The 21,911-nt window shown below is 41.5% G+C and overlaps 1 protein-coding gene across 2 annotated transcripts in view; it reads right to left on the bottom strand.

Moving 5' to 3' along the window:
• Positions 1–21,911, bottom strand: part of CCDC7 (coiled-coil domain containing 7) — a 177,810-nt gene that overhangs the window by 57,268 nt on the left and 98,631 nt on the right. For both annotated transcript variants that reach the window (XR_012067091.1, XM_072955093.1), the window contains exons 17-20: positions 17,395–17,643; positions 16,502–16,574; positions 10,084–10,182; positions 9,474–9,602 (exon numbers count right to left, since the gene is read on the bottom strand). Coding sequence is in view for 1 of the 2 variants with exons in the window: in XM_072955093.1 (XP_072811194.1) it covers positions 9,474–9,602; positions 10,084–10,182; positions 16,502–16,574; positions 17,395–17,643 (550 nt within the window). In the remaining variant the exon portion in view is untranslated. The remainder of the gene's footprint in view (positions 1–9,473; positions 9,603–10,083; positions 10,183–16,501; positions 16,575–17,394; positions 17,644–21,911) is intronic.

The raw sequence follows: 21,911 nt of genomic DNA, 5'->3' as shown, positions 1-21,911 counted from the left end.
GAATGAATGGAGTCCGCCTCCAGCCCACGCTGACGTGACGCGCAGTCCTGCGTGTACCGCTGCCGACCCCAAGCCCCACTCCAGCTGACCGGGGTCCCACACGCACCTGCGTTCCAGCCCAGGCACCTCCACTCGGAGGCCTCCTGAGACACTGCACTGCTCAGACGCCTCTGCCTAGACCACCTTAATAGGTGCACCTGGAAGACACTTTTCGCAGTCTGACTCAGGGTAAAGTACCCATCCACTCTTAACTCTGCCTTGTCAACCTTCAGGGCCCAGGGCCCAGGACTCTTTCAAACAGCAGGAGCCTTTTGTGTGGGCCAGGGAAATGCTGCCCCACCCTCTCCTGTCTCTGATGACACACCTGACCCTTGCCCAGTGCTGGAAAATGCAGACTGGTAGAGCTTCAGCCATTTTCTGTTTAGATTCCTGCTTATACTATCAGGCTAAGTGAATGAATGCTTACTTTTACTTTGTTTGGTTTGTTATCTTAATTGGCCAGCTTGGCAACTGGCAGCTCTCTCTCTGGCACAGTGAACAAACTGATCAATGGAACAAAATGCTTTTCCAAAAAAGTAAAATCCCTGTAGACCCTACACAGCACTTGTACGTGTCAGAGAACAGGTGGGTCACCCTGGGGCAGGAGGTGCCGGGGAACAGGTGGGTCACTGGGGCAGGAGGTGCCGGGGAACAGGTGGGTCACCCTGGGGCAGGAGGTGCCGGGGAACAGGTGGGTCACCCTGGGGCAGGAGGTGCCGGGGAACAGGTGGGTCACCCTGGGGCAGGAGGTGCCGGGGAACAGGTGGGTCACCCTGGGGCAGGAGGTGCCGGGGAACAGGTGGGTCACTGGGGCAGGAGGTGTCGGGGAACAGGTGGGTCACCCTGGGGCAGGAGGTGCCGGGGAACAGGTGGGTCACTGGGGCAGGAGGTGTCCGGGAACAGGTGGTTCATTCTGGGGCAGGAGGTGCCAGGGAACAGGTGGGTCACTGGGGCTGGGCAAAAGCATCACTGCAGAGGGTGAGGCTCCAATGGGACCCTCTGCCAGTCATGCCAGTGCATCTCGGGGAGCGCTGGTGAGGCCACAGAGCACCCCAGAAGGTTCTCGAGAACTGTTAAATACGACTGTCCGTTTGAGGGGAACGCTGGTCCTTCACTTTAGCCTCCAAGCTCTGGTCAACTTCCCCTGATGTCCCTCTGACCTCAGGGCTGAGAAAGTGAGGGCAGCAGTTCCCAGGTTAATGGCTACGGTTCTCCAGGTGGACCAGATGTCATCAGAGACCCTGCAAGCTCAGTCACACTCTCCGACCCCTGTTAGTTGTGAGGCCCGACAGTGAGACTCCTTCTTTCAGTGAGAAAGATCGTAAAAGGGCTCTGGAACCACTTCTTCCGCTGACCCAGAGAGAACCCCAAAGAGTGGGTCGCACCAGACCCAGATTACTAGGTTCGCTTCTGTGACTCTCGCTGGTCACCAAGCTCAATCAAGTCTCCCCATAAGCTGTGGCCATCAGTTGTCACACAGTCAGATCTTAGTCAGGCAAAGTTTCAGGCACACAAAAATTGGCTGCTGCCCAGAAAGGAAAAGTAACGTAAAAATGGTGATAATGCTCCCTCTCCTGGATGACGTGGGCAATTGCCATAACTTAGGGTCCCCGGAGGAGTAAAGTAATGCTCCCCGCCAAGGCAGAGCACTGGTCAGATTACGGGCTGTGAGGACCCCACGCGTAGCCCTACTAGGGCCCGCTCTGTGGTGGCCGCCGTGTATACAGCAGGTGCTGCTCCCCCTCAGTCAACCCCGAGATGCATCAGAGGCCGCCACACACACTCATCCCGACTGCAGCTGCCGATCCAAACAAACAGCATGGGGTTACACCGAGGCACCTACGTCCCCAGTGAAGACACGAGGGCCTGTTCCACGGACGAAGTTCACAATGCAGGTGGAGGGTAATCGTACTTCTGGGGCCTTCTGGACACCTGTACACTAGTAACCATAGTCCCTGCCAGCCTCACAACAGGATGAGGGGAAAACAGACCACGCTGTCTGATCTGGGGCCACCAGCACCGACAGAAACCTTCTCCGGCCAGACTCTGGTCCATGCCGTTGTTACCGCCTCTACTACTGAGTGCACTGTTGGCAGAGATGTGTCATTTATGTGACCCAGCACTCTCACTCACTCTAAATTCTGATGGGATTTGCTGAAGTTAGGATATGTTAACAGGTGGAGAATCTTTAGCCACCCAATGACCAGATTCCGAAAGCAACACTGACTACCTGGGTGTAAACAACAAACGTGTCCTTGTTGCTGAGCTTACAGAAGCCAGCACATTCCATGGACGATTTCTCCACTCAGCAGCCCCGCGTGGCTTACGCACGACGGTCTGGGGGCTGATTAAGGCTGCACAAAGTGCCAGTACCAAGGAGGCACGAACGCTGTGCCTGCTGTGGACGCTGTCGCCCAAGAGGAGGAGACCCGGCACACAGCAGCCCTCTTCATGCACATGACAGGATCAGTGAACCCTAATGTAGGGGTAACTGAAATATGCCACTAACGTCCTTCCCCAGGGCTCCCTAAGTTCCCCATCTGCGTGTCTTCAGCCAGTCAGGCAGGACGTGGACAAAGCCCGCTCAGAGGGACTCCCAGCCTTCCACTACACTGACAGCATCCCTCTGCGGGGCCCAGACGAAGACGCCATCCCACAGGGCTGCACTCCTGCTCATCCACATGGGACAACGCGGCTGGGCCATTAATACAGGCAAGGGCCTCATGTCCAAGTGAAACTCCAGGCCATGTGACCTACAGCAAATGTAACATCTTACTCCAGAGGAGACCTCTGCAAATCTCTTGGCCCTCTCTTCCCCAAGTTATACAGAGCCTGAAGGTTGGTGGGACTCTGACTACTAACATACTTGCGTTCTTCCCGCAGGGACCTGACGGCTCACGTGGACGGGGTGAGCATACGGGTTGTTCCCTCTGAGTGGAAACCCAACCAGCAAGACGCTCCAGAGGACTTCCAACAGGCCACCCGCGCTGCCTTCCCTGGGCCTCTCTGACCCCTGCTGCTTTCTGGTTACCGAGCTCAGGAACATCTCTTCACCCACTGGAACTACTGCAAAAGGACACTAACACAGGTCAGAGGTCTGCTGGCCTTTTGCAACAGGAATCTCCCAGGGCTGGCTGAAAGGCGCACACACCCTTTGTGAGTCAACTATCCACCTGTTAAGGGATTGCCCTTAACAGATACTGAACGTGGAATAGTCTTATGATCAGAAATTCCAACTAAACTGTATCAATAATTTCACTTCTCTTCTCTGGTCGTCTTAGGGTACTCACACTTCAAATCAACACGTAAAATTTCCACAAAGTATAAGCTGAAATACATCTCCAGGAAGCAAATAAAAAAGATCTTCCGAGGAGTTTAACTTAAAATAATGTGAAGTTATTTATGATCTTTTTTTTTAACAACCCCCAAAATACAACTAACAGAAACAAAACGAACATGATTGCATCATACTAAACAGCTTCTGCACAGCCAAGGAAACAACCAGGAGAGTAAAGAGACAACCTACAGAATAGGGGAAGACACTTGCAAACCGTGTGTCTGATAATATTGATGATCACTAAACCTACTAGAGAGTCTTTCACTCTTGAGAGTTCTTTGTTTCTTTACTGGCATTTGAGTTTTTGCTACTGAATCCTTTTCATCTGACACTTCATCATAACCTACATAAAGAAATGCATTGAATCTACTAAATCAAAAAACAGATCTACTATGAAATACCTAGACTCCAACTTCATACAAGTGTACAGCAGAATTATCCTTCATTTTGATAAAGTTAAAAATAAATTACCATGGTGCTAGATACGACATGAAAATCAAGAGAAGTTTTAATGAGTGTTTTGAATACATTTCTGTAAATCTCATGTTTTGTTATTTATACTTTGTTACTATATAATCATAGGCCAAATAATGAAAACACATATGCACAAGGTTACTCATTATACCATCATCTATAATTGCATAATATTCAAAACCACCTAAAATATCCATCACTTATTCTTTAAATAACCCAAGATATATACTATAGTCTATGATGTGGTATAAATAATGGTACATAATCTGACATAAACAGCTGTACACATAGCCATAAAGTGAATAAAAAAGTTCTCCCAAACTGACATGAAAGAATTTCCAAGAGAGAATGTCAAGTGAAAAATAAAAGTGAAAAAGCAGGTATCCAGTGTAATACCTTTGAGGTAAGTAAGAAAGGAGGGGAAGTTAGGCAGAAAACTGAGAAAAATACAGAAGCACTTACATTACACAATGAAACAGAAAACAATAAACCGGCAGTCCCACACAACAGAAGGCAAACGGAGGAAGCAGGCGGAGGGGTTCAGGACAGGATGCGCGCGCTCTAGCTCTCTCTGTGTCTCTTAGAAGTAGGTGAATATTCTGCATATCCCCCCCCAATTATACTAACAAGGATGTGAAGAGGGCAGTAAACATGAAAGCAACTTAAGAACTGAACCAAATGAACTAAAAAAGAAAGCAAGCCCTGATCCAACCACCTCACGAACACGGCGCCGTATCTCCGTCTCCGGGAAGAGTGAGAAAATCACGGACTCTTCCACCTGCTTTGCTTCTCTGCTGCTGTGAGCTAATCAGTTAACAAGCAACGCCAGGGCCACACAGGACTGAGCAAGTAAGTAAACAGGCGGGTGTTGTACAGAGTTAGGGTTTACACCATGAAAGAAAGGATGCCGTGCACAGAGGGAGGAAAGGACACGCCCGAGGGGTGGACCGCAACCAGAAGCATCTGCAGGAATTCATCACTTCTAAATATGGCTGTGTGTACACACATGCACATACGCACGAGTGTGTGTGCAGGTCTATGTGTGTATGAATATGTACATGTATGTTAGTATATTCACACGTGTTTGTGTGTATTTTCTAGTCTGGGTGCTCAGAACACCTCAAAGACACTCCATGGGCACAATCAGATCTTTGTTTCTAACAACATTTCCCATTTAAAACCATCAAGGCTCCTAGGAACAACAGCTGACATCAGCTATGAGACAGGAAACGCGCAAGTCGGCGAGGGACGTCTTGTCATACTAAATAGCAGGGCGTTTCTCAGTGACTAGGAGCACTGGGGTCACATAAGGACACAGAAATTATCTTGAACAAATTCCTTCTTGCCAAGGCTAGGATAATTCTAGAACTAAAAAAGAAGAAAAGTATGAGCTATAAAACCGCTGAGAAAACGAGAATCCATGGCTTCATATCGACAGCAGAACAGTAAGTGGAGGAAGAAAGAAGTGCGGGTGAGGGCAGGGCAGACCAGGTGCCAACTGCTTAAACGCAGGGGTGGTGCCAGAGTGGGGGAACCACCATTGTGGAAGCTTCAAAGCAGAGATTAGTTCAGGGAAGCACTGTGACACATCCTGAATCTAGGCAATTTTGACAGGGAATAGGATATCTGCATGATCTTAAAGTATCTTTGATAGATTACTTATTAGTAGGTAAGGAAAAAAATAGTAAGGTAGAGAAATCAGAAAGCACGTTGACAGGTGATCATTATTAAAATCACAAATTAACGACGGATATACACACTGCAGCGCTGGATGTGATGACCTAAGAATTACATCAGACAAGTCCAAAATGAGGACCCTTTCTTTAGTCAATATCCTTCAAAAATGTTAATGTCAAAAAAGGACAAAGAAAAGCTAAGGAAATATTCTAGATTGAAGAAGCCTAGAAACATAACAACTACATGCAACACCTGACACTAGACTAGATTCTGTACTGGAAAGAAAAAAATGTCATAAAGGATAATATTGGGTAAAATGACAAATGTTGGATTATGAATGGTAGGTTTAAAAAAGTATTATATTAATCTTAAGTTTACTGCAATTGAAAATTGTATCGTGGCTATACAGAAAATAAGCTTAAACCTAGGAAATACATGCTGAAGCATTAGGGCTATGATGTACGCAACTTGCTTTCAAATAGTTCAGAAAAAACATGCCATGTACACATACGTAACAGATTATACTACATAAAAGAGCAAATGATAAAGACAAAAACCAAGTGGAAAAAGTTTTAATAATCTAGATGAAGGACATATAGGTTTTCTTTGTATTAATTATTTTAACTTTTCTATAAATTTAATATTATTTCTGAAGAAAAACTTCTTAAAAGATAACCACAATCAAAAATGGTAATATTCATACCATCCAAGGTAACACTCAAAAGTACTGATACATTAGCAGAATAAAAACAGTCTGAAACCTACTCCTCCGTGGAAGCAAAGAAAATACTGGCCAAAACCCAACAAAGTCAGCACTTTCAGAACTCCATGTTTTAAATAAAGGCTTGCAGTAATCTGAGAAGCATTTTTTTTAAATGGCTGATTCTGGGTAAAACCAGTGAGCCTTCCAGCATGTGACTATCCCCTAATTCCACTCTCCTCTTCCCAGGTCCACTGCTCCCTTGTAAATCAACAGGCTTACAACTATAGTTGTACAGAATTTATAGACTAGTCCAATAAACTCACTAAGCAATAAAATAAATAATAACAGCAAACCCTGGGGAAGGGGAGTAACCTGATCTCCATAGTTGCATATTATATTTAAAATGGCTAGTCTTCAATTTAAAAAATGAGGCATGAGAAGAAACAAAGCAGCCAATACACGGTACAGAATAGAAGCAGTCAACAGAAACTTTCAGTGAGGAAGCCCAAACACTGAACTTACTAGACAAAGATTTTTAACCAGCTTTTATAAATATGTTCAAATAACTAAAAGAAACCATGTGTAAAGAATTAAAGGAAAGTATAAAAATTATATCTCACCATCAGAGAATATCAATAATATGACAGAAATCTTTCAAAGAATCAAGAAGAAATTCTAGAGCAGAAAGAACAATAACTGAAATGCAAAGAGGGAACCAAAGGCAGGGCTAAAGAGGCAACAAATCAGTGAAACCAAACAGGTAAACTGAGACTGTCCAGTCGAAGGATCAGAAAGAAAGAGGAATGAAGAAAAATGCACAGAGCCTCAGAGACTGGCGGAAACAAGAGTACCAACATATGTGTAATGGGAACCTCAGAGGAACAGCAAAGAAAGAAAGAATTTGTGAAGAAATAATAATCATTAACGTCTCCAATTATGAAAAACTCTAATCTTCACATAAAGAAGCTCAACAAACTCAAAGCGCACTCAAAGAGATCCACACGCAAACATATCATAGTGAAATTGTCAAAACCAGTTTTTGAGCTTCCACGATTCTTAATTTGAGATGGGATTTTTGAGGTTAAAAACCACCTGATGTCCATTTTTTCAGGAGTTGGTGATCCACTAAAACATTAAACTGTTTTATTCTGAAGCCTCTGAATTATTAAGAAGCACCAAAGTTTCCTTTCATTTTTACAGTAATTTAAGCAAATGACCACAATTTTTTAAATGATTAAAAAGTAAGTCCGGACTATGAAGTGTAACTGACCATGAGAGTGTTTTTACTGAAAGCAGGAGTAGGCACTGCTGTTTCATACACACACTTAGAAAGCTGAAAACAGACTTCATTTTTCTAAGCATACTGAGTTTTTTTAAGTTTCCACATTTTAAAACATAACTGATTTAGAAATTGGAATAAGTAAAAATAATGACTCAACATATATTTTAAAAAGAAAAACGGATTAGTGGGGAAAAAACAGAAAGTACTTCAAAATATTTAAATTCAAATATATCAATAGTTATAATAATTGTAAACAGATTACATGTTCTAGAAACAAGGAAATTCACATTGGATTTATAAGCAATCTGACTAAAAACTGCTTGTAAGACATACGACCAAAGTTTACATATAGAAGTGTAGAAAATACAAAATACAGAAAGGTGGAAAGAAAATATATGAAAAAAGATATGTTATGCCTATATTAACCAAAATGAATCCTCTATAGTTCTGTCAATGTCAGACAAAGTAGAAATCAAGATCAAGGACCTTACCAAAGATTAAGATGGTCTCTTCAATATAAATAAAACATTGAATTCAGCAGAAATATGTACTTTTAAAAATTTGTATACAGCTAATAACACAGGCAGTATAAAGAGCCCAGTACTACAAGGAGAAATAGATAAATCCAAAATCATAGTAACAGAATTCAATGTCCTTCACTCAGTAAATGGTAGAATAAACAACAAATTTAAGAATACCAAGAAATAAAAAATTTAAATAACATAAGTTTTAAAAACTTTACAGTGATGTTCATAAGGCTGTATCGGGCTATACATTCATGATTCAAATTTTACTTAATTTAAAATCAATTAATTTAACAAATAAATTAGTAATTTTTACAATGATCATATTTACTACTGAGTCTTTTCTTTCTAGCAGCTCCAAGTATTAGGCAAAATACTTCCATCTGATACTTTACTCACACTCTGAGCTGTAAGAAGACTTCCAAATGCACCAAGCAGAGAACCAGATGTGTGGCATCAGTACCATACGCAGCACACGTTAATTACCCAATAATACTTTCTCACATTGCTCAATGATACAAGCAAAGCACACTTTGTGGTAATAAACTACTAAAAGACACTACCTACTTAATTATAAACATGCGTGAGTATATATGTTTTCACTTGTGCAAACAGAACCAGTCTTGTTATTTTTTAGATACTCTGGCATATCAAAAAATTTTAACTAATCATTTAATATTGGCTGATATTCTCTAGTTTTCTTGGCATGTTCACACTTTATAATAAAGTTTAAACTAGGGTTACCAGATATGTCTAAGAAAAAATACGTTAACAATTTAAAAATAAAAAGCAGAAACGAGACTAAAAGAAACTTATCAGGCAGAAAGCACAAAGAAAATGGTACAACTTAAATCTCAGAATATCAAAATTTGACCAAGTGTGATTATGAGTGCTAATTAAAAGACAAAGAATCAGGCTGAATTTGAAAAATATACAGTACAAGCTATACTACATACTATATACTATACTATATACTAGAGACACAGAAAAATCGTAATGATACAAAAAGGTTAAAGCAACAGGATAGAAAAAATGTGTCATGCAAACAACCAGCCAGACGTTAGGGTCACATTAATAGCAAGCATGGTAGTTTTTTAAGGTAAAAAAATACAAACAAAAACTGTAAAAATGATAAAGGAGTTCCCTTCACTGGGATAAAAAGATCTGTCCTTTAGGAGAGCTATTAATTTTAAATTTATGTAAATGTCAATAATGAAGTATGGTAAGATATAAAGCAAAACTTGACCAAACATAAGAAGAAAGAGAGAAATCCATAATCTTAGCAGGGAATTTAACCCAGCTAACTCAGGAATTATAGAGCACACAGATAAATCACCAATGAGCAAAATAGTGGGAGACATATCCATGAACCATGGAACAAAGCTCTGCTGAATTTAGTTGAAAATAATTTTACAAGAGTTTAAGTTAGTTACTTACTATCAAAACTGTCACTTCCGGCAGCTCTGAGATTCTTAATTTGAAGTTGGCTTCTTAACATTAAAATTATGTCCTCAGGCCATTGATCTTTAACAGACAGCGTATCATTTGGCTTAGTTATAAGAAATCCTAAACAGAAAAACAGATCTATTATGAAACTTCTGGATATGCCAAGTAATCAGCAAAATGTCTTCTAATTTGTGCAACTTTACAGGAAAAGGACTGCAAAGCTACAGCAGCAAACTATCTACTTGAACAGACCATGATAGTCAAGTGGGAAACTGGTGTCAGTAGTTTTCACGAGTGTGTGTGGAGGCAGTCTTGCTACACAGTCTTGTTATACTCACCACGCAAATACCAAACAAAAGGTACCAAAGCTTCCATGTCAGTTCTTTAGTTATCTTAGGGTATTCATAATTAACATCAAAGTGTAAACTGTCTACAAAATACATGCACAAACAAACATTTTTTACAGTGTTGTTCAATTATTCTATTTCCTTCTTGATCTTAGTTGTTTTACCCATTATTTAAAGAAATCCAAAGCAAAAAAAGATCTTTTGATAAACTTAACTTAAAATAATTTAAAGATACCCATGATTATCATTCTTACCAGTGCGTCTGTTTCCTCTTTGTCTCAACATTGCTGTGTCAGGTTTTGACAGTAATTCATTCTCAGGCAGAAGGCTGCCATCTGACTCCTCATCCTGAGCTGCATAAAGAGACTCATTTAGTCCACTAAACAGAAAAACAGATTTACTGAGAAATCTCTAGATGTAAAACAAGTACACAGCCGCATTTTGTTTCATTTTTATAGTTATAATTAATTTACCATAATGCTAGATCTGGCACGAAAATTGTGAGAACAGTTTTAATGAGGTTGTGTTTTAAGCTGTTTTATCATTTCCAGGACATAATGTGCAGTGAAAAAAATGAAAAAGAGGACACCCAGTATGCTATCTTTTGAGTAAGAACAAATGGGAAAGGAGGGGGGTGGAATGGAAAGAAACAGACATTTACTTTTACAAAATGAAACACAAGAAAGATAAGTCAGAAAGCAATATACTTAGTTCCCTTCAAGGGGGTGGTACAGGAGGCCTGGGGACTGTGAAGGGAAGGAATGCCGGAGGTATTTCTCTAAGGACAGCTGCCCTCTGCATCTGCAGGTTCCACATCCGCAGATTCAACCAACTGCAGATTGCAAATACCCAGAAAAAAATTTCAGAAAGTTCCAAAAATGAAAACCTTAATTTGCCATGTGCCAGCAACATAACATTTCCATTGTATTTATAACTATTTGCATAGCATTTACATTGTCTTAGGTATTACCATCTAGAGATGATTTAAAGTACATGGGAGAAAAAAATAAAGTATATGGAGGATGAGGACAGGTCCTGTGCAAACACTACACCATTCTGCACAAGGGACCTGAGCATCTGTGGACACTGGTACCCAGGAGGGTCCTGGAACCAACCCCTGTGGATACCGAGGGGGCAACTACATACCTTTTGCATAATTATACTTTGAGAAGTAGGTTAATGTTGTACATATTCCCCCCAAAATAAAATTAAATTAATAGAATAATAAAAGGGAAGCAAAACTGAAAATAAATAAACAAACAAATCTTCTGAAGGGACAAACAAAGCACTAATTTAAGTAACCCAAGAGTACAAATCTGGCGCACAGCCTGGCTGAGTCAAGAGCGCGAGATGCAGACAGAGTCATGAAATCTTTCTAGCAGGTTGGTTTTCCTAAGGCGATGTGGTGAGCAACTCTGAAACAAACTTAGCAGCATTATAGGATACATCAGATGCGTAGATGTGATGCTGTTGTTCAGAGTCAAGCACAGTGCACTGTGGAAGAAAGGACATAAACATACAAAAGAAAGGAAAGGAAAAGCACGACCGGAGGGGGTGGACTGAATTGAAGATGCTCATGAGAACTCTCGATTTCTAAACATGGCTATTTATATGTATACGCATATATGTGCATGTAGGTATATATACGTATGAATGTGTGTGTGTGTGTGTGTGTGTGTACTGAGGAGTCCGGCTCCAGGCCAAAATCTTATGTGTGATATTCACGTTCACCATACGCAATTACAGACAGACATTTGAACAATAATATTTGGAGATTTCAGTACCCCCAATTTAATGGATAAAGCAACTAAGATCAAGAAGGAGACAGAATGACTGAACAACACTATAAATTAACCAGAGCCCTGCAGAGGTCTACAGATATTTATATCCCTCCACCAAAAGTTGAACACCTGTTCTTCTCAAATGCATGTGGAACAGTCGACAAGATACACACTATGCTAGGCTATAAATCAAACCTCGATAAATTTAATAGGATTGACATCATATAAGGTAGGTTCTTTACACTCTGTAGAATGACATCAGAAGTCAGTAACAGAAGGAGATCAGGGAAATTCACAAATAAGTAAAAATTAAACAGCACACTCCTAAATGACCAATAGGTCAAAGAAGAAATCACAAGGGGACTAGGAAACAGTTTGAAATAAAGGAAAACAAAAATATACCAAAATTCATGGAACAGTTAAAGTGGTGCTTAGAGGAAAATGTATAGCTTCAAACACCTCATTTTGAAAAACAAGAGAGCCCACAATCAGCAAACAAACTAAACCCAAAGCAAGCAAAAGGAAGCAAGAAACAAAAACCAGAGCAGAAATAAGTAAAATAGAGAAGAGAAAAACAACAGAGAAAATTAACAACCCCAGAAACACGTGGTTGCTTTATAATAAGCAAAAATAAATCACTAAATGTACTGAACCTTATTAACAGAATAAAAGACAAAATGTAATAGAGTTCCTAGCTAGGGCAACTGGGCAAGAAAAAGAAATAAAAGAGCAATACTGTAAAGAAAAAAATTAAACTCTCTTCTTGTAGGTGTTGTAAATAGAAATACACACACAATCAAAAGACCCAAAATCTACTTCAATAAATACATTTAGCAAAGGTTTCAGATTATAGGATCAATATACTGACTCAATTGGACTTCAATACACTAGAAATAGCTGGAAAATAAAATTAAGAAAAATAATCCCATTTACAATACTATCAAAATCAGCAAAACACTTAATATATTTAACAAAAAGTTTAAGACTTGTACACTGAAAACTACAAAACATCACTGAAAGTAATTAAATAAGATACAATAAAATGAAAGACATCCTTGGTTATGGATACATTAGACTTAATATTGTTAAAATCACAATACACTCCAAATGATCTACAGACTCAGTTTAATCCTTAGCAAAATCCCAGATGGCTATTTTGCAGAAAAGGGTAAGGTGATACTAAAACTTATACGGAAATTTAAGGGACCTAGAATACCCAAAACAATCTCGAAGAAGAAGAAAGTTGGAGAACTCCCACTTCCCAATTTAAAAACTTACTATAATAATCAAAATAATGTGGTATTAGCAATAAGCACAGGCATAGATACTGATGGAATAGAACTGAGTTCAGAAATAAACCCTCACGTTTATGATTAACTGATTTTCCGAAAGGGCATGAAGGAAAATCAGTGAGGAGAGATGACTCTTTCCAACAAATGATGGTGGGAACTACTAAATACCCACATGTAAGAGAATGAAGTGGATCCCAGTGTCACACTATGTACAACTCAAAGTGGATCGTACACATAAATATGAGTCAAAATAATGAAACTCTTAGAAGAAAATATAAGGGTAAATTTTTACGACCTTAGGTTAGGCAATAGTTTCTTGCATATGGCACCAAAAGTCCATGTGACTAATGAAAATGCAGATAAACTGGACTTAATCAAAATAAAACTTTTGTACCTGGAAGTACAATGTAAGCTAGAAGTTTCATCACTCACATGTTTGCCTCAACTGGGACTACTGATCAGAAGACCTGTGTGTGGCCTTCCCTGTAACGTGAGCTTGCCGAAACTAAGCAAATTCCAAAAGAGCCATGAAGAAGGCGCAGGGCATCACTTAAACCTTATTCTATTCATGGAAATGGGTACAAGCCAGCCAAATTCAACATAAGGATACAACGGACAATCTTTTAGCTAGATTAGCTAAGGAAAAAGAGAGAAAACTCAAACAGCTAAAACAAGAAATGCAGGCCAGAACACTAGAATCAATTTTACAAAACAAAAAAGATTTTAAGTCAATTCTGTGAATCACTGTACGCCAACAAATTGAATAATCAAAATGTAATGAACAAATCCTTAGAAACAGCAACCTACTAAGACTGAACCATGAAGAAGGAGAAAATCTGAAAATACCTATAACTAGTAAGGAATTGAATCAACAGTCAAAACCTTCCCAATGAAAAAAAGTCTAAGAATGGATGGCTTCACTGGTTAATTCTACCAAACTCTTGAAGAAAAATTAATACCAATCCTTCTCAAATTCTTTCAAAAAACAGAGTAGTAGGGAAAACTTCCTAAATCACTCTAGGAGTCCAACATTACCTGTTACTGAAGCCAGATAAAAACACTATTAAAAAAAAAGAAAGAAAGAAAATTGCAGACCAATATCCCTTATAAATACAGATGCAAAATTAACTCAACAAAATACCAGAAAACCAAATCCAGTAACATATTAAATGGACTATATACCAAGACCAAATGAGATCTACTCGAGGAATGCAAATGCGCTTCAACATAAGAAAACCAATGTAATACACCACGTTAAGAGAGCAAAGGGAAAAAACATGTAACCATCTCAAATGCGGAAGATACACTTGACAAAATCTGACACCCCGTGATGATTTTTTTTAAAAAAAAAAAAAAGGACACTGAGAATAAAATATCAACATGATAAAGGCATTTATGATAACCCACAGCTAACATCCTACTCAATGCTGAAGAACTGAAAACTTCCCCACGAAGACTAGGAACAAGACAAAGACCTCCATTTCTCCCACCCCTGTTCAACACTGTACTAGACGTTCTAGCCAGAGCAATGAGAAAACAAAAGGAAATCAAAGGCAGCCAACATAGCAAGGAAGAAGTGAAACTATCTCTATTCACAGTAACGTGATCCTATGTACAGAAAACCCCGAAGACCCTGCATAAAAACACTGAAGTTAATAAATTCAGCAAAGGTTCAGAATACAAGATGAGCACGGAAAATCAGTTGTAATTTCTAAACATCAGCCATGAGTAATCTAAAAATAAAGAAAACAATTCTCTTTACTAGAGTATCAAAAAGAGTAGCATACTTAGGAAAACGATTAACCAAGGAATTACAAGAACTATACACTGAAAACTACCAAACATTGCTAAAGTAAACTAAATACATGGAAAGGCACCCTGGGTTCATGGATCGGAAGACTAGTGTTATTAAGACGGCAATACTTCCCAAGGCCATCTATAGATTGAGTGCATTCCTTATCAAAATCTGAAAGGCCTATTTGCAAAAATGGAAAAAAATTGATTCAAAAATTCATATGCAATTGCAAAGGGTCCCTAATAGCCAAAAATGGTTTAATATCCAGAATATATAAAGAACCTCTACAATTCAGCAAAACAAACAACTCAATTAAAAAATGGGTCAAGGAGTTCTATGGACATTTTTTCCAATCTTTTGCCAAAGATTACCAACAAATTCCCAACAAGCACACACAAAGACGCTTAACATCTTTAGTAATCGGAGAAATGTGAATCAAAATCACAATGAGATATACTTCACACCTACGAGAATCACAACTTAAAGAAAAAGGAAAGCAAGCGCTGGCAAGGATGCGACTCCTTGTACTCTGCTACTGGAACACACAATGGTGCAGTCGCTATGGAAAACAGTTGTTGCAGGTCCTCCCAAAGCCGAACAGAATCACCTTATGATCCAGTAGTTACACTCCTATATGAACAACTGAAAACAGAGATTTAAACAGATACAGTACACCATGTTCATTGCAGCATTATGAACAATAGCCAAAAAGGGGGAATCAACCTAAAAGTCCATCAGCAGGTGAACGGATAAACAAAATGTGGTATGTACATACAGCCATAAAAAGTGATAAAATTCTGACACATGCTACAATGTGGATGAACCTTGAAAAAATTATGCTAAGTGAAACAGGCCAGACACAAAAGGACAAATATTGTATGATTCCACTTATATGAAACATAACAGGCAAGTTCACAGAGACAGAAAGTCAAGTTAGAGGTGAGCGGGGGCTGGATGGAGGCGTGCATGGGAGTCATTGCCCAACAAGTTCCTTACTGGGTGATGGAAAGTGGTGGAAACAGATGTGGTGACGGCTGCACAACACTGTGAATGTACTTAATGCCACTGAATCATATACTTTAAAGATGATTAAATGTCACTTTATGTTATTATATTTTACCACAATGAAAAAAATTTTTTTGTCAATTGATTATAAATTCTGTTCAACTACTGGTAAAAATCCATTTAAAAACCATGAACAAAAGAAAGTGTCCTGACCATAAGAAGACATATTCATCTCAGACAACCAATCATCCTAGGGGGACAGGTAAAGGCATTCTTGCTTCAGTGCACAAAAGAAGAGCATAGTCTTCCCTCTGCATCACAATCATTTAATTCTATTTTGGAAGTCCAGGCCAATGCAATCAGACAAGGGTTGGTCACAAAAGCTATGTATGTTGGAAAAAAGGAACAGATTTACTATTTTAAAAATATATTATACATAAAACACCTAAAGAATCAAGCTAAAGAAGTAATTACTCAAGTCACCTTTTTTCCTGCTGTACCCTGATGGCCTTTGGCGTAATACCACGTTAAGGACTCACAACACTCAACGCTGTCATTTGGTTGAGGCAGAGCCATCAAGGCCCTTTTACATAAATTTTAGTGGAGATAGACTGAGTAATATGTTAACTCGGCAGGTTAATTTTTATATACTGGTCAATATACTTGTATATTACCTTACGACTATCTAAGAAGTTATTTCTCCGTTTAAGTCATGTTCTCAATTCATTTATTTAGAGTTATAATATGGGAACACACAATCATTAACATTTTTATCTTATGAAACAGGAAATCTTCTTACCATCCAATTCTCTTTCTTCTTGGTAAGTCTGTTTTTCAGTCTTACTTTGTAAATTCTCTTCTGAAATGGTAGCCTTAAGAACAAAAGTTAAAATAACCACAGATTATACATTTCAGAACTCTAATTACCATCTTTGATATCTGCTCTGTCATCACAGAAACATTTGACTTTTCACTTCTTCCTGGCATCTGGGAAACTTAGGAGTGTGGCGGGGTCCTGAGCACTACTGGGCTCTTCCTCTTAAATCATTCCAAACAAATCGTGTCAATAACTTTTTATTATGATTCTAGCTTAGATTTATATCTTCACGTGATTCAATCTCTAGACAAACTCAAGCAGCTTTACAAAATTATTTTTATAAGGCCACTTTAATAACTTCTACAGTAAAAACATTGTGACCATATGTTAAATATGTATGGCCATAGTTTCACTTCTCTTCTTCCCAGAATTTTTACACCAAGAATTTCTTAATTAAACACTATTTTAACAAAAGCAATTCTAATAATTTTCTAGGGTTCGTTTAAGGCATATAAAGTTATTTCAAAATGACTATGCTTTCACAAATACCTTAACAAAGAAAACTCATTTTTGTGTATTAACGTGAAATAAAAATTTCCCTGTCTCAGTCAGAAATTGTGTCTTTTAATTTATCATTAAAGCTCTAAGCCACAACTTCTTTGTTGATACAGATTACAATTTTTATTTCAAACTATTCCCTTGATTCCCAAGTATCACTTTAAAATCCTAAACGTAACACAGGTTGTATCCAAAGGCAAACGTTTTATTCTGTTTAAGTAAGAAATATTGATGTTTTGAATAACATTTACCAACAGCACTGAAGGGGTCTAGCAACACAAAATGAATAGCTTCCAAGTTACTGCACTGTGTCTCACCTTTGAGATGTCAGTCTCCAGTGGCTTTCTTTTAATAACAACAGTGGGGGCGACGAATGGTACTGCTGGTCTGTCACTCCCTGGAAGTGATGCTCTGGGAGACTGTGAATCTTTCATTTCCTTGCTCGGTAATACTCTTGTAAATGATTTACCACGGGTCTCTGATGAAAGTATATGGAAGAGATCTCCATCAGCTAAAACGTCATCTGAACTCTTCAGAAAATGTGATCCATCTTGAGACTCGAGGATCTGTGAAAGATCTTAAGTATCAGGGCTAGCTCTTCCCTTCTCTGAGCTTTAGAATTACTAAACGTCTGTATTAGGTTATCTGAAGAACATTTTTTATTTATAACTGAAGACTCATGTTCACAATCTATAAGAATAGTGAATACACAGTTACAGGTGTTCATTACTGAGTATTAACACAAACATGAAGGGATGCTGGATAGGAAGCCAAGACACCTGCTGGGCTTCCAGACACACACATGGGCTCTCAGCGTGGCCAGGATGCAGAATGGGAGACCCTGAGTTCACCTCCCCTCACAGGAACACCAAAATCATACCTATTTACAGAGCAACTACTGATGGGAAAAGCAGGAAGATCAACAGAAAAGACCCACTAAAGACACAAAGGACGAACCACAACAAGCTAATAAGCAGGAAGGGCAGAGTCATGGTACAATGCAGACGTGCACCCCGAGCGGACAGGCCACACAGGGAAGACAGTTATGTGTGCACAGGTTCTCCCAGAGGAGCCAGGGGGCCAAACCCACTTCGGGCTCCCCTGCCCAGGGGTCATGCACTAAGAGGATGAGCCCTAGAGCATGTGGCTTTGAAGGTCAGTGGGACTCACTTTTGGGAGAGTCAGTGGGCTACGGGAGATAGACTCCACTCTAAAAGGAAACACACACAACCTCATGCCCCCAGGACTCAGGGGAGAAGCAGTAACTTGAAAGGAGCCTGGGTCAGACCTACCTGCTAATCTTGGAGAGCCTTGCAGAGGCAGGAGGCATCAGAGCTCCCCACGGGGACACAGACATTGGCGGCCGTTTGAGTGAGCTCATTCCATCACGTGGCACTGGTGGTGCCGGGAGCCACTTTGGAACATGGCCTCTAGCTCGCCAGCACTGGGACCCAGCCCTACCCACCCATCTGTCAGCACCAGAATTCAGACACCTAGTAACAGGAAGCTCTCCAGGCAGGAGCATACCACCAGCTGCCTTAAGACCCCCTGAGCTCACAGCCACCTTGGGACATGTCCCTGTCCATCACTGAGCAGATACCAGCCCCAGGACCACCACAGCCTACAGCCTGCCGTGGTAGGACCCATCCCACCCACCAGCAAGCAGACACCAGCTCCAGGCCACCACGGCCCTTCAGCCAGTAACTCTGGGATCCAGCCCAACCTACCAAAATGAGCAAACACTGGCTTTGGGACTCCCAGGTAGATGGGACAGCCACATAATCAATCCAGAGACAAGAGCCCAGAAAGAGGAAGATTTCTTAGATATCCTTGAGCAAGAGATTTGCTACAAAAGGCAAACATGGAGCAGTAAGTTGTAAGTAGGTGGCTAGAGCACTCTTTACCTAAAGAAGGAGAAAAAGGTCAGATTCAGTGAAGTCTGGAAAAAATGGCATGAGTATGGCTGGCAGTTCCCAGGCCAACACCAAAGCCTGAAAGGGGCTGGAGAAAACTGCCGGGATGAGCTGCTCTACAGCTGGCCTCTGCAGCAAAAGAAGGGAGGGAAATTGTTGGGTTGATACAAAGTTTGACATGATTGTTAAGAGTTACAGATAGAACAAACTGAGACGGAGGCTGGAGCTGCAGCACTGTCCTCCTCAGCTTCCCCAAGGCTGAGACCTCAAGCCTCCCTACGCTTACTCTGCACTGAGAGTCTTACACAGTGTGCAGAAAGGAGGTGAGCCGCGTGGAGACATCCAGCCTCGGGAGGTCCTCCTTATAAGGCTGGCTCCCGGCTGGCGTCCGGGAACTTGCCAGGGTTCCCACCATGCTGAAACTTGCCAGAGTGCCTCCCTGGGCCCAGACTGTACAAACAATGGGGTTTGTGCTGAACACCTGCTTTCCTTCTAGGAGTCTGGTTTTCGGTCTGTTTGACCACCCACCAGTAACAGCCCTGGGTACTGAGTGTCTCAGGAGCTTCCCTGGTGGACAGCACTGCACCTGTGCTGTCACAGTGCACTGCTGGAGGGAGCAAGAGCATCCAGTGTGGCTTCACTGAGACAGGACTCAGACATGCCGATACCCGATTTTTCCCAGACTTTGCCCCACATGCCTTCTCCCTTTACTGAGTTTGCTTTGTATCCTCTCCCTGTAACACCATGATGACTGTGTACTGAGTCCTCTGACTCCTCCTAGCAAATCACTGTATCTAAGGATGCTCTTGGGGATCCCCAAAACAGCTGCCATCAGAAGTGAGATTCACTACAATGGCCCCTGACTCACTACAATAGGGGGGAAAGGAGTCATGAAAGGCTGGGATGGGATATGACTAACTTTTGACCACCAGGCAGTTGCTCTGTATGAAACAGCAGCTGGGCCGCTGCCTGGTGTGAGAGGTAAAGGTACCTACGGAGTTTGAAAAGGGTACATTCAACTCCAGAAGAACTGACTTACTGGATCCCCTGGCTGCTCTTCTGGCGCTGAGTAAAGCGAGGGGAAAAGGTGCAGCCTGGGTGACGTCTCTGGTTTTTGTTCTCTCCACCAAGTGGGAGGAGAGAGGACTGGAAAATTTCCCAAAAGTGAGCCCTGGATGGGCCAAAGGCAATAAAAATTAGTTTGTTGTTTCTCTCTCCTCTGGGTGGAAAAAGAAAAGTTACAGCAGCTCCTAGAGCTGAAACAACGCTTTAAATAAACCAGAGGAAGACGCGGGCATGGAGGTGGAGGAGGAGGGACGCCAGTGTTCCCTTCAGCCCCGCCCTGCCACTGCTGAAGCTCCGACCAGTTCCCGTGAGTCTCACCTGTGATTCCCCTGCAGCCGTAATGTTAACCCTGTAAATGCTAAGTTTGCAGCTAGTATAAATGTGCAACGAGGACAAAAGGGGAATTATTTTCATGGCTTTGTATTTTGTAGCTACTGGATGTGAATATATGATAAAAATTGACATGGAATGTTCCATGTTTTAAATGTCACAAATGCTAGACATCATCCTGATCAGGGAAAGCTGCAAAGGAAAGTGTTAACAGGACACATCCTCCTGGCACTTCACACCAGGGGTGGCTGGTTATTTAGGTTTTTTGAATATTGAAAAGAGGACAAGACTCCATAATTCGTGATTTTTGCCTACTGGAACCTCTGAGAAAAGAGAGGCAACAGGAACAAAAGAGGCAATCCCTAACTGAAGATATACTCTTGGGGTTTTAAAAAGCACTTTCAGTTGCCAATAGATGTTTGATCCTTAGAATATGATGATTCTCCATCCCAACGTGCCCATTTTTGAGCAAGTTCATTTGGGCTCTAAAACTGACAGAAATGCAGCTTGGGAAAGCCTTGACTGTCGGCTGGAATAAGGCTATCTGTTTCTAAGCCTCGGGGAGGGGCTTCAAGGTGGAGTAGAAGGACATGGAGCTCACCTCCCTGACAAACACATCAAAAATACACCTCCACGTGGAATAGTTTTCACACAACACCCACCAAGCTCTGACGGAAGATCTCGTGCAAGTGGAACTACAATGTAAATCTTTACCAAAAAAAAAAAAGCAAAAGCAAAAGGACATCAGGGCAGGTCCTGTCCTCTGGGGAGGGAGCGGCAGAGGAGGAAGGGCGCCCTCACACTAGAGCCCCCTCTGCAGCAGGGGGTCACAGGATGGAAGGAAAGCTTCAGAGGCCAGAGGCGAGCAGAGGCCCGCTTTGGGGCAGACAAAATGGAGAGAAACCAGGGCAGAGGGAGTCCATGGGGTCCCTAGCCCGAGGGGCGAGCAGGCTGTGCCGGGATGGAGTGCTGAGTTCGGGCTGCAGAGAATGGAGCCAGGAAGAGACCTGGAGTTGACGGCACAGAGGCAGCATCGGGGGGAGTGTGTCCAGGAGAGCCCAGGCCCACTGGAGAGACTCCCCAGTTGACTAAGGTGACGCTGCCATAGCGGCCTCCTCCTCTACGAGCCCACAGGGCGTTGCTCGGCCATGAAGACCTCATGGTGAATGCACTCTCGCAAAGGGGCTGTGCAACAGCCCCATGGCAAACTCCTTCTCTGCAAGCCCACAGGATGTGGCTTGATCCTGAAAGCCCTATTATTAACAAGCTGTGTGTAATGAGGGACAGGCGATGACACCACAAAGGGCACCTCCCAGGGGACATCTCCTCTCCAGGTGGAAGCAGGGTAGCCCCACCAATCACGCACAGCAGTCAAACTGACCTAGGGGTTTCTACTCCAAGAACTGGGGAGCAGACCCAGCCACTAACAGTGATGTGACAACTACAGAGCAAAGAGGAGGCCCCACCCAACATCCCAGGGCAGGCTCTGGAAAACTCATCACCAGCCACATCCCCAGTTAGTGGGT

This window comes from Vicugna pacos, chromosome 35 (genome assembly GCF_048564905.1).
Source record: "Vicugna pacos chromosome 35, VicPac4, whole genome shotgun sequence".
In the NCBI taxonomy this organism is placed as follows: domain Eukaryota; kingdom Metazoa; phylum Chordata; class Mammalia; order Artiodactyla; family Camelidae; genus Vicugna; species Vicugna pacos.
This window is presented reverse-complemented; position numbering and strand designations above follow the sequence as displayed.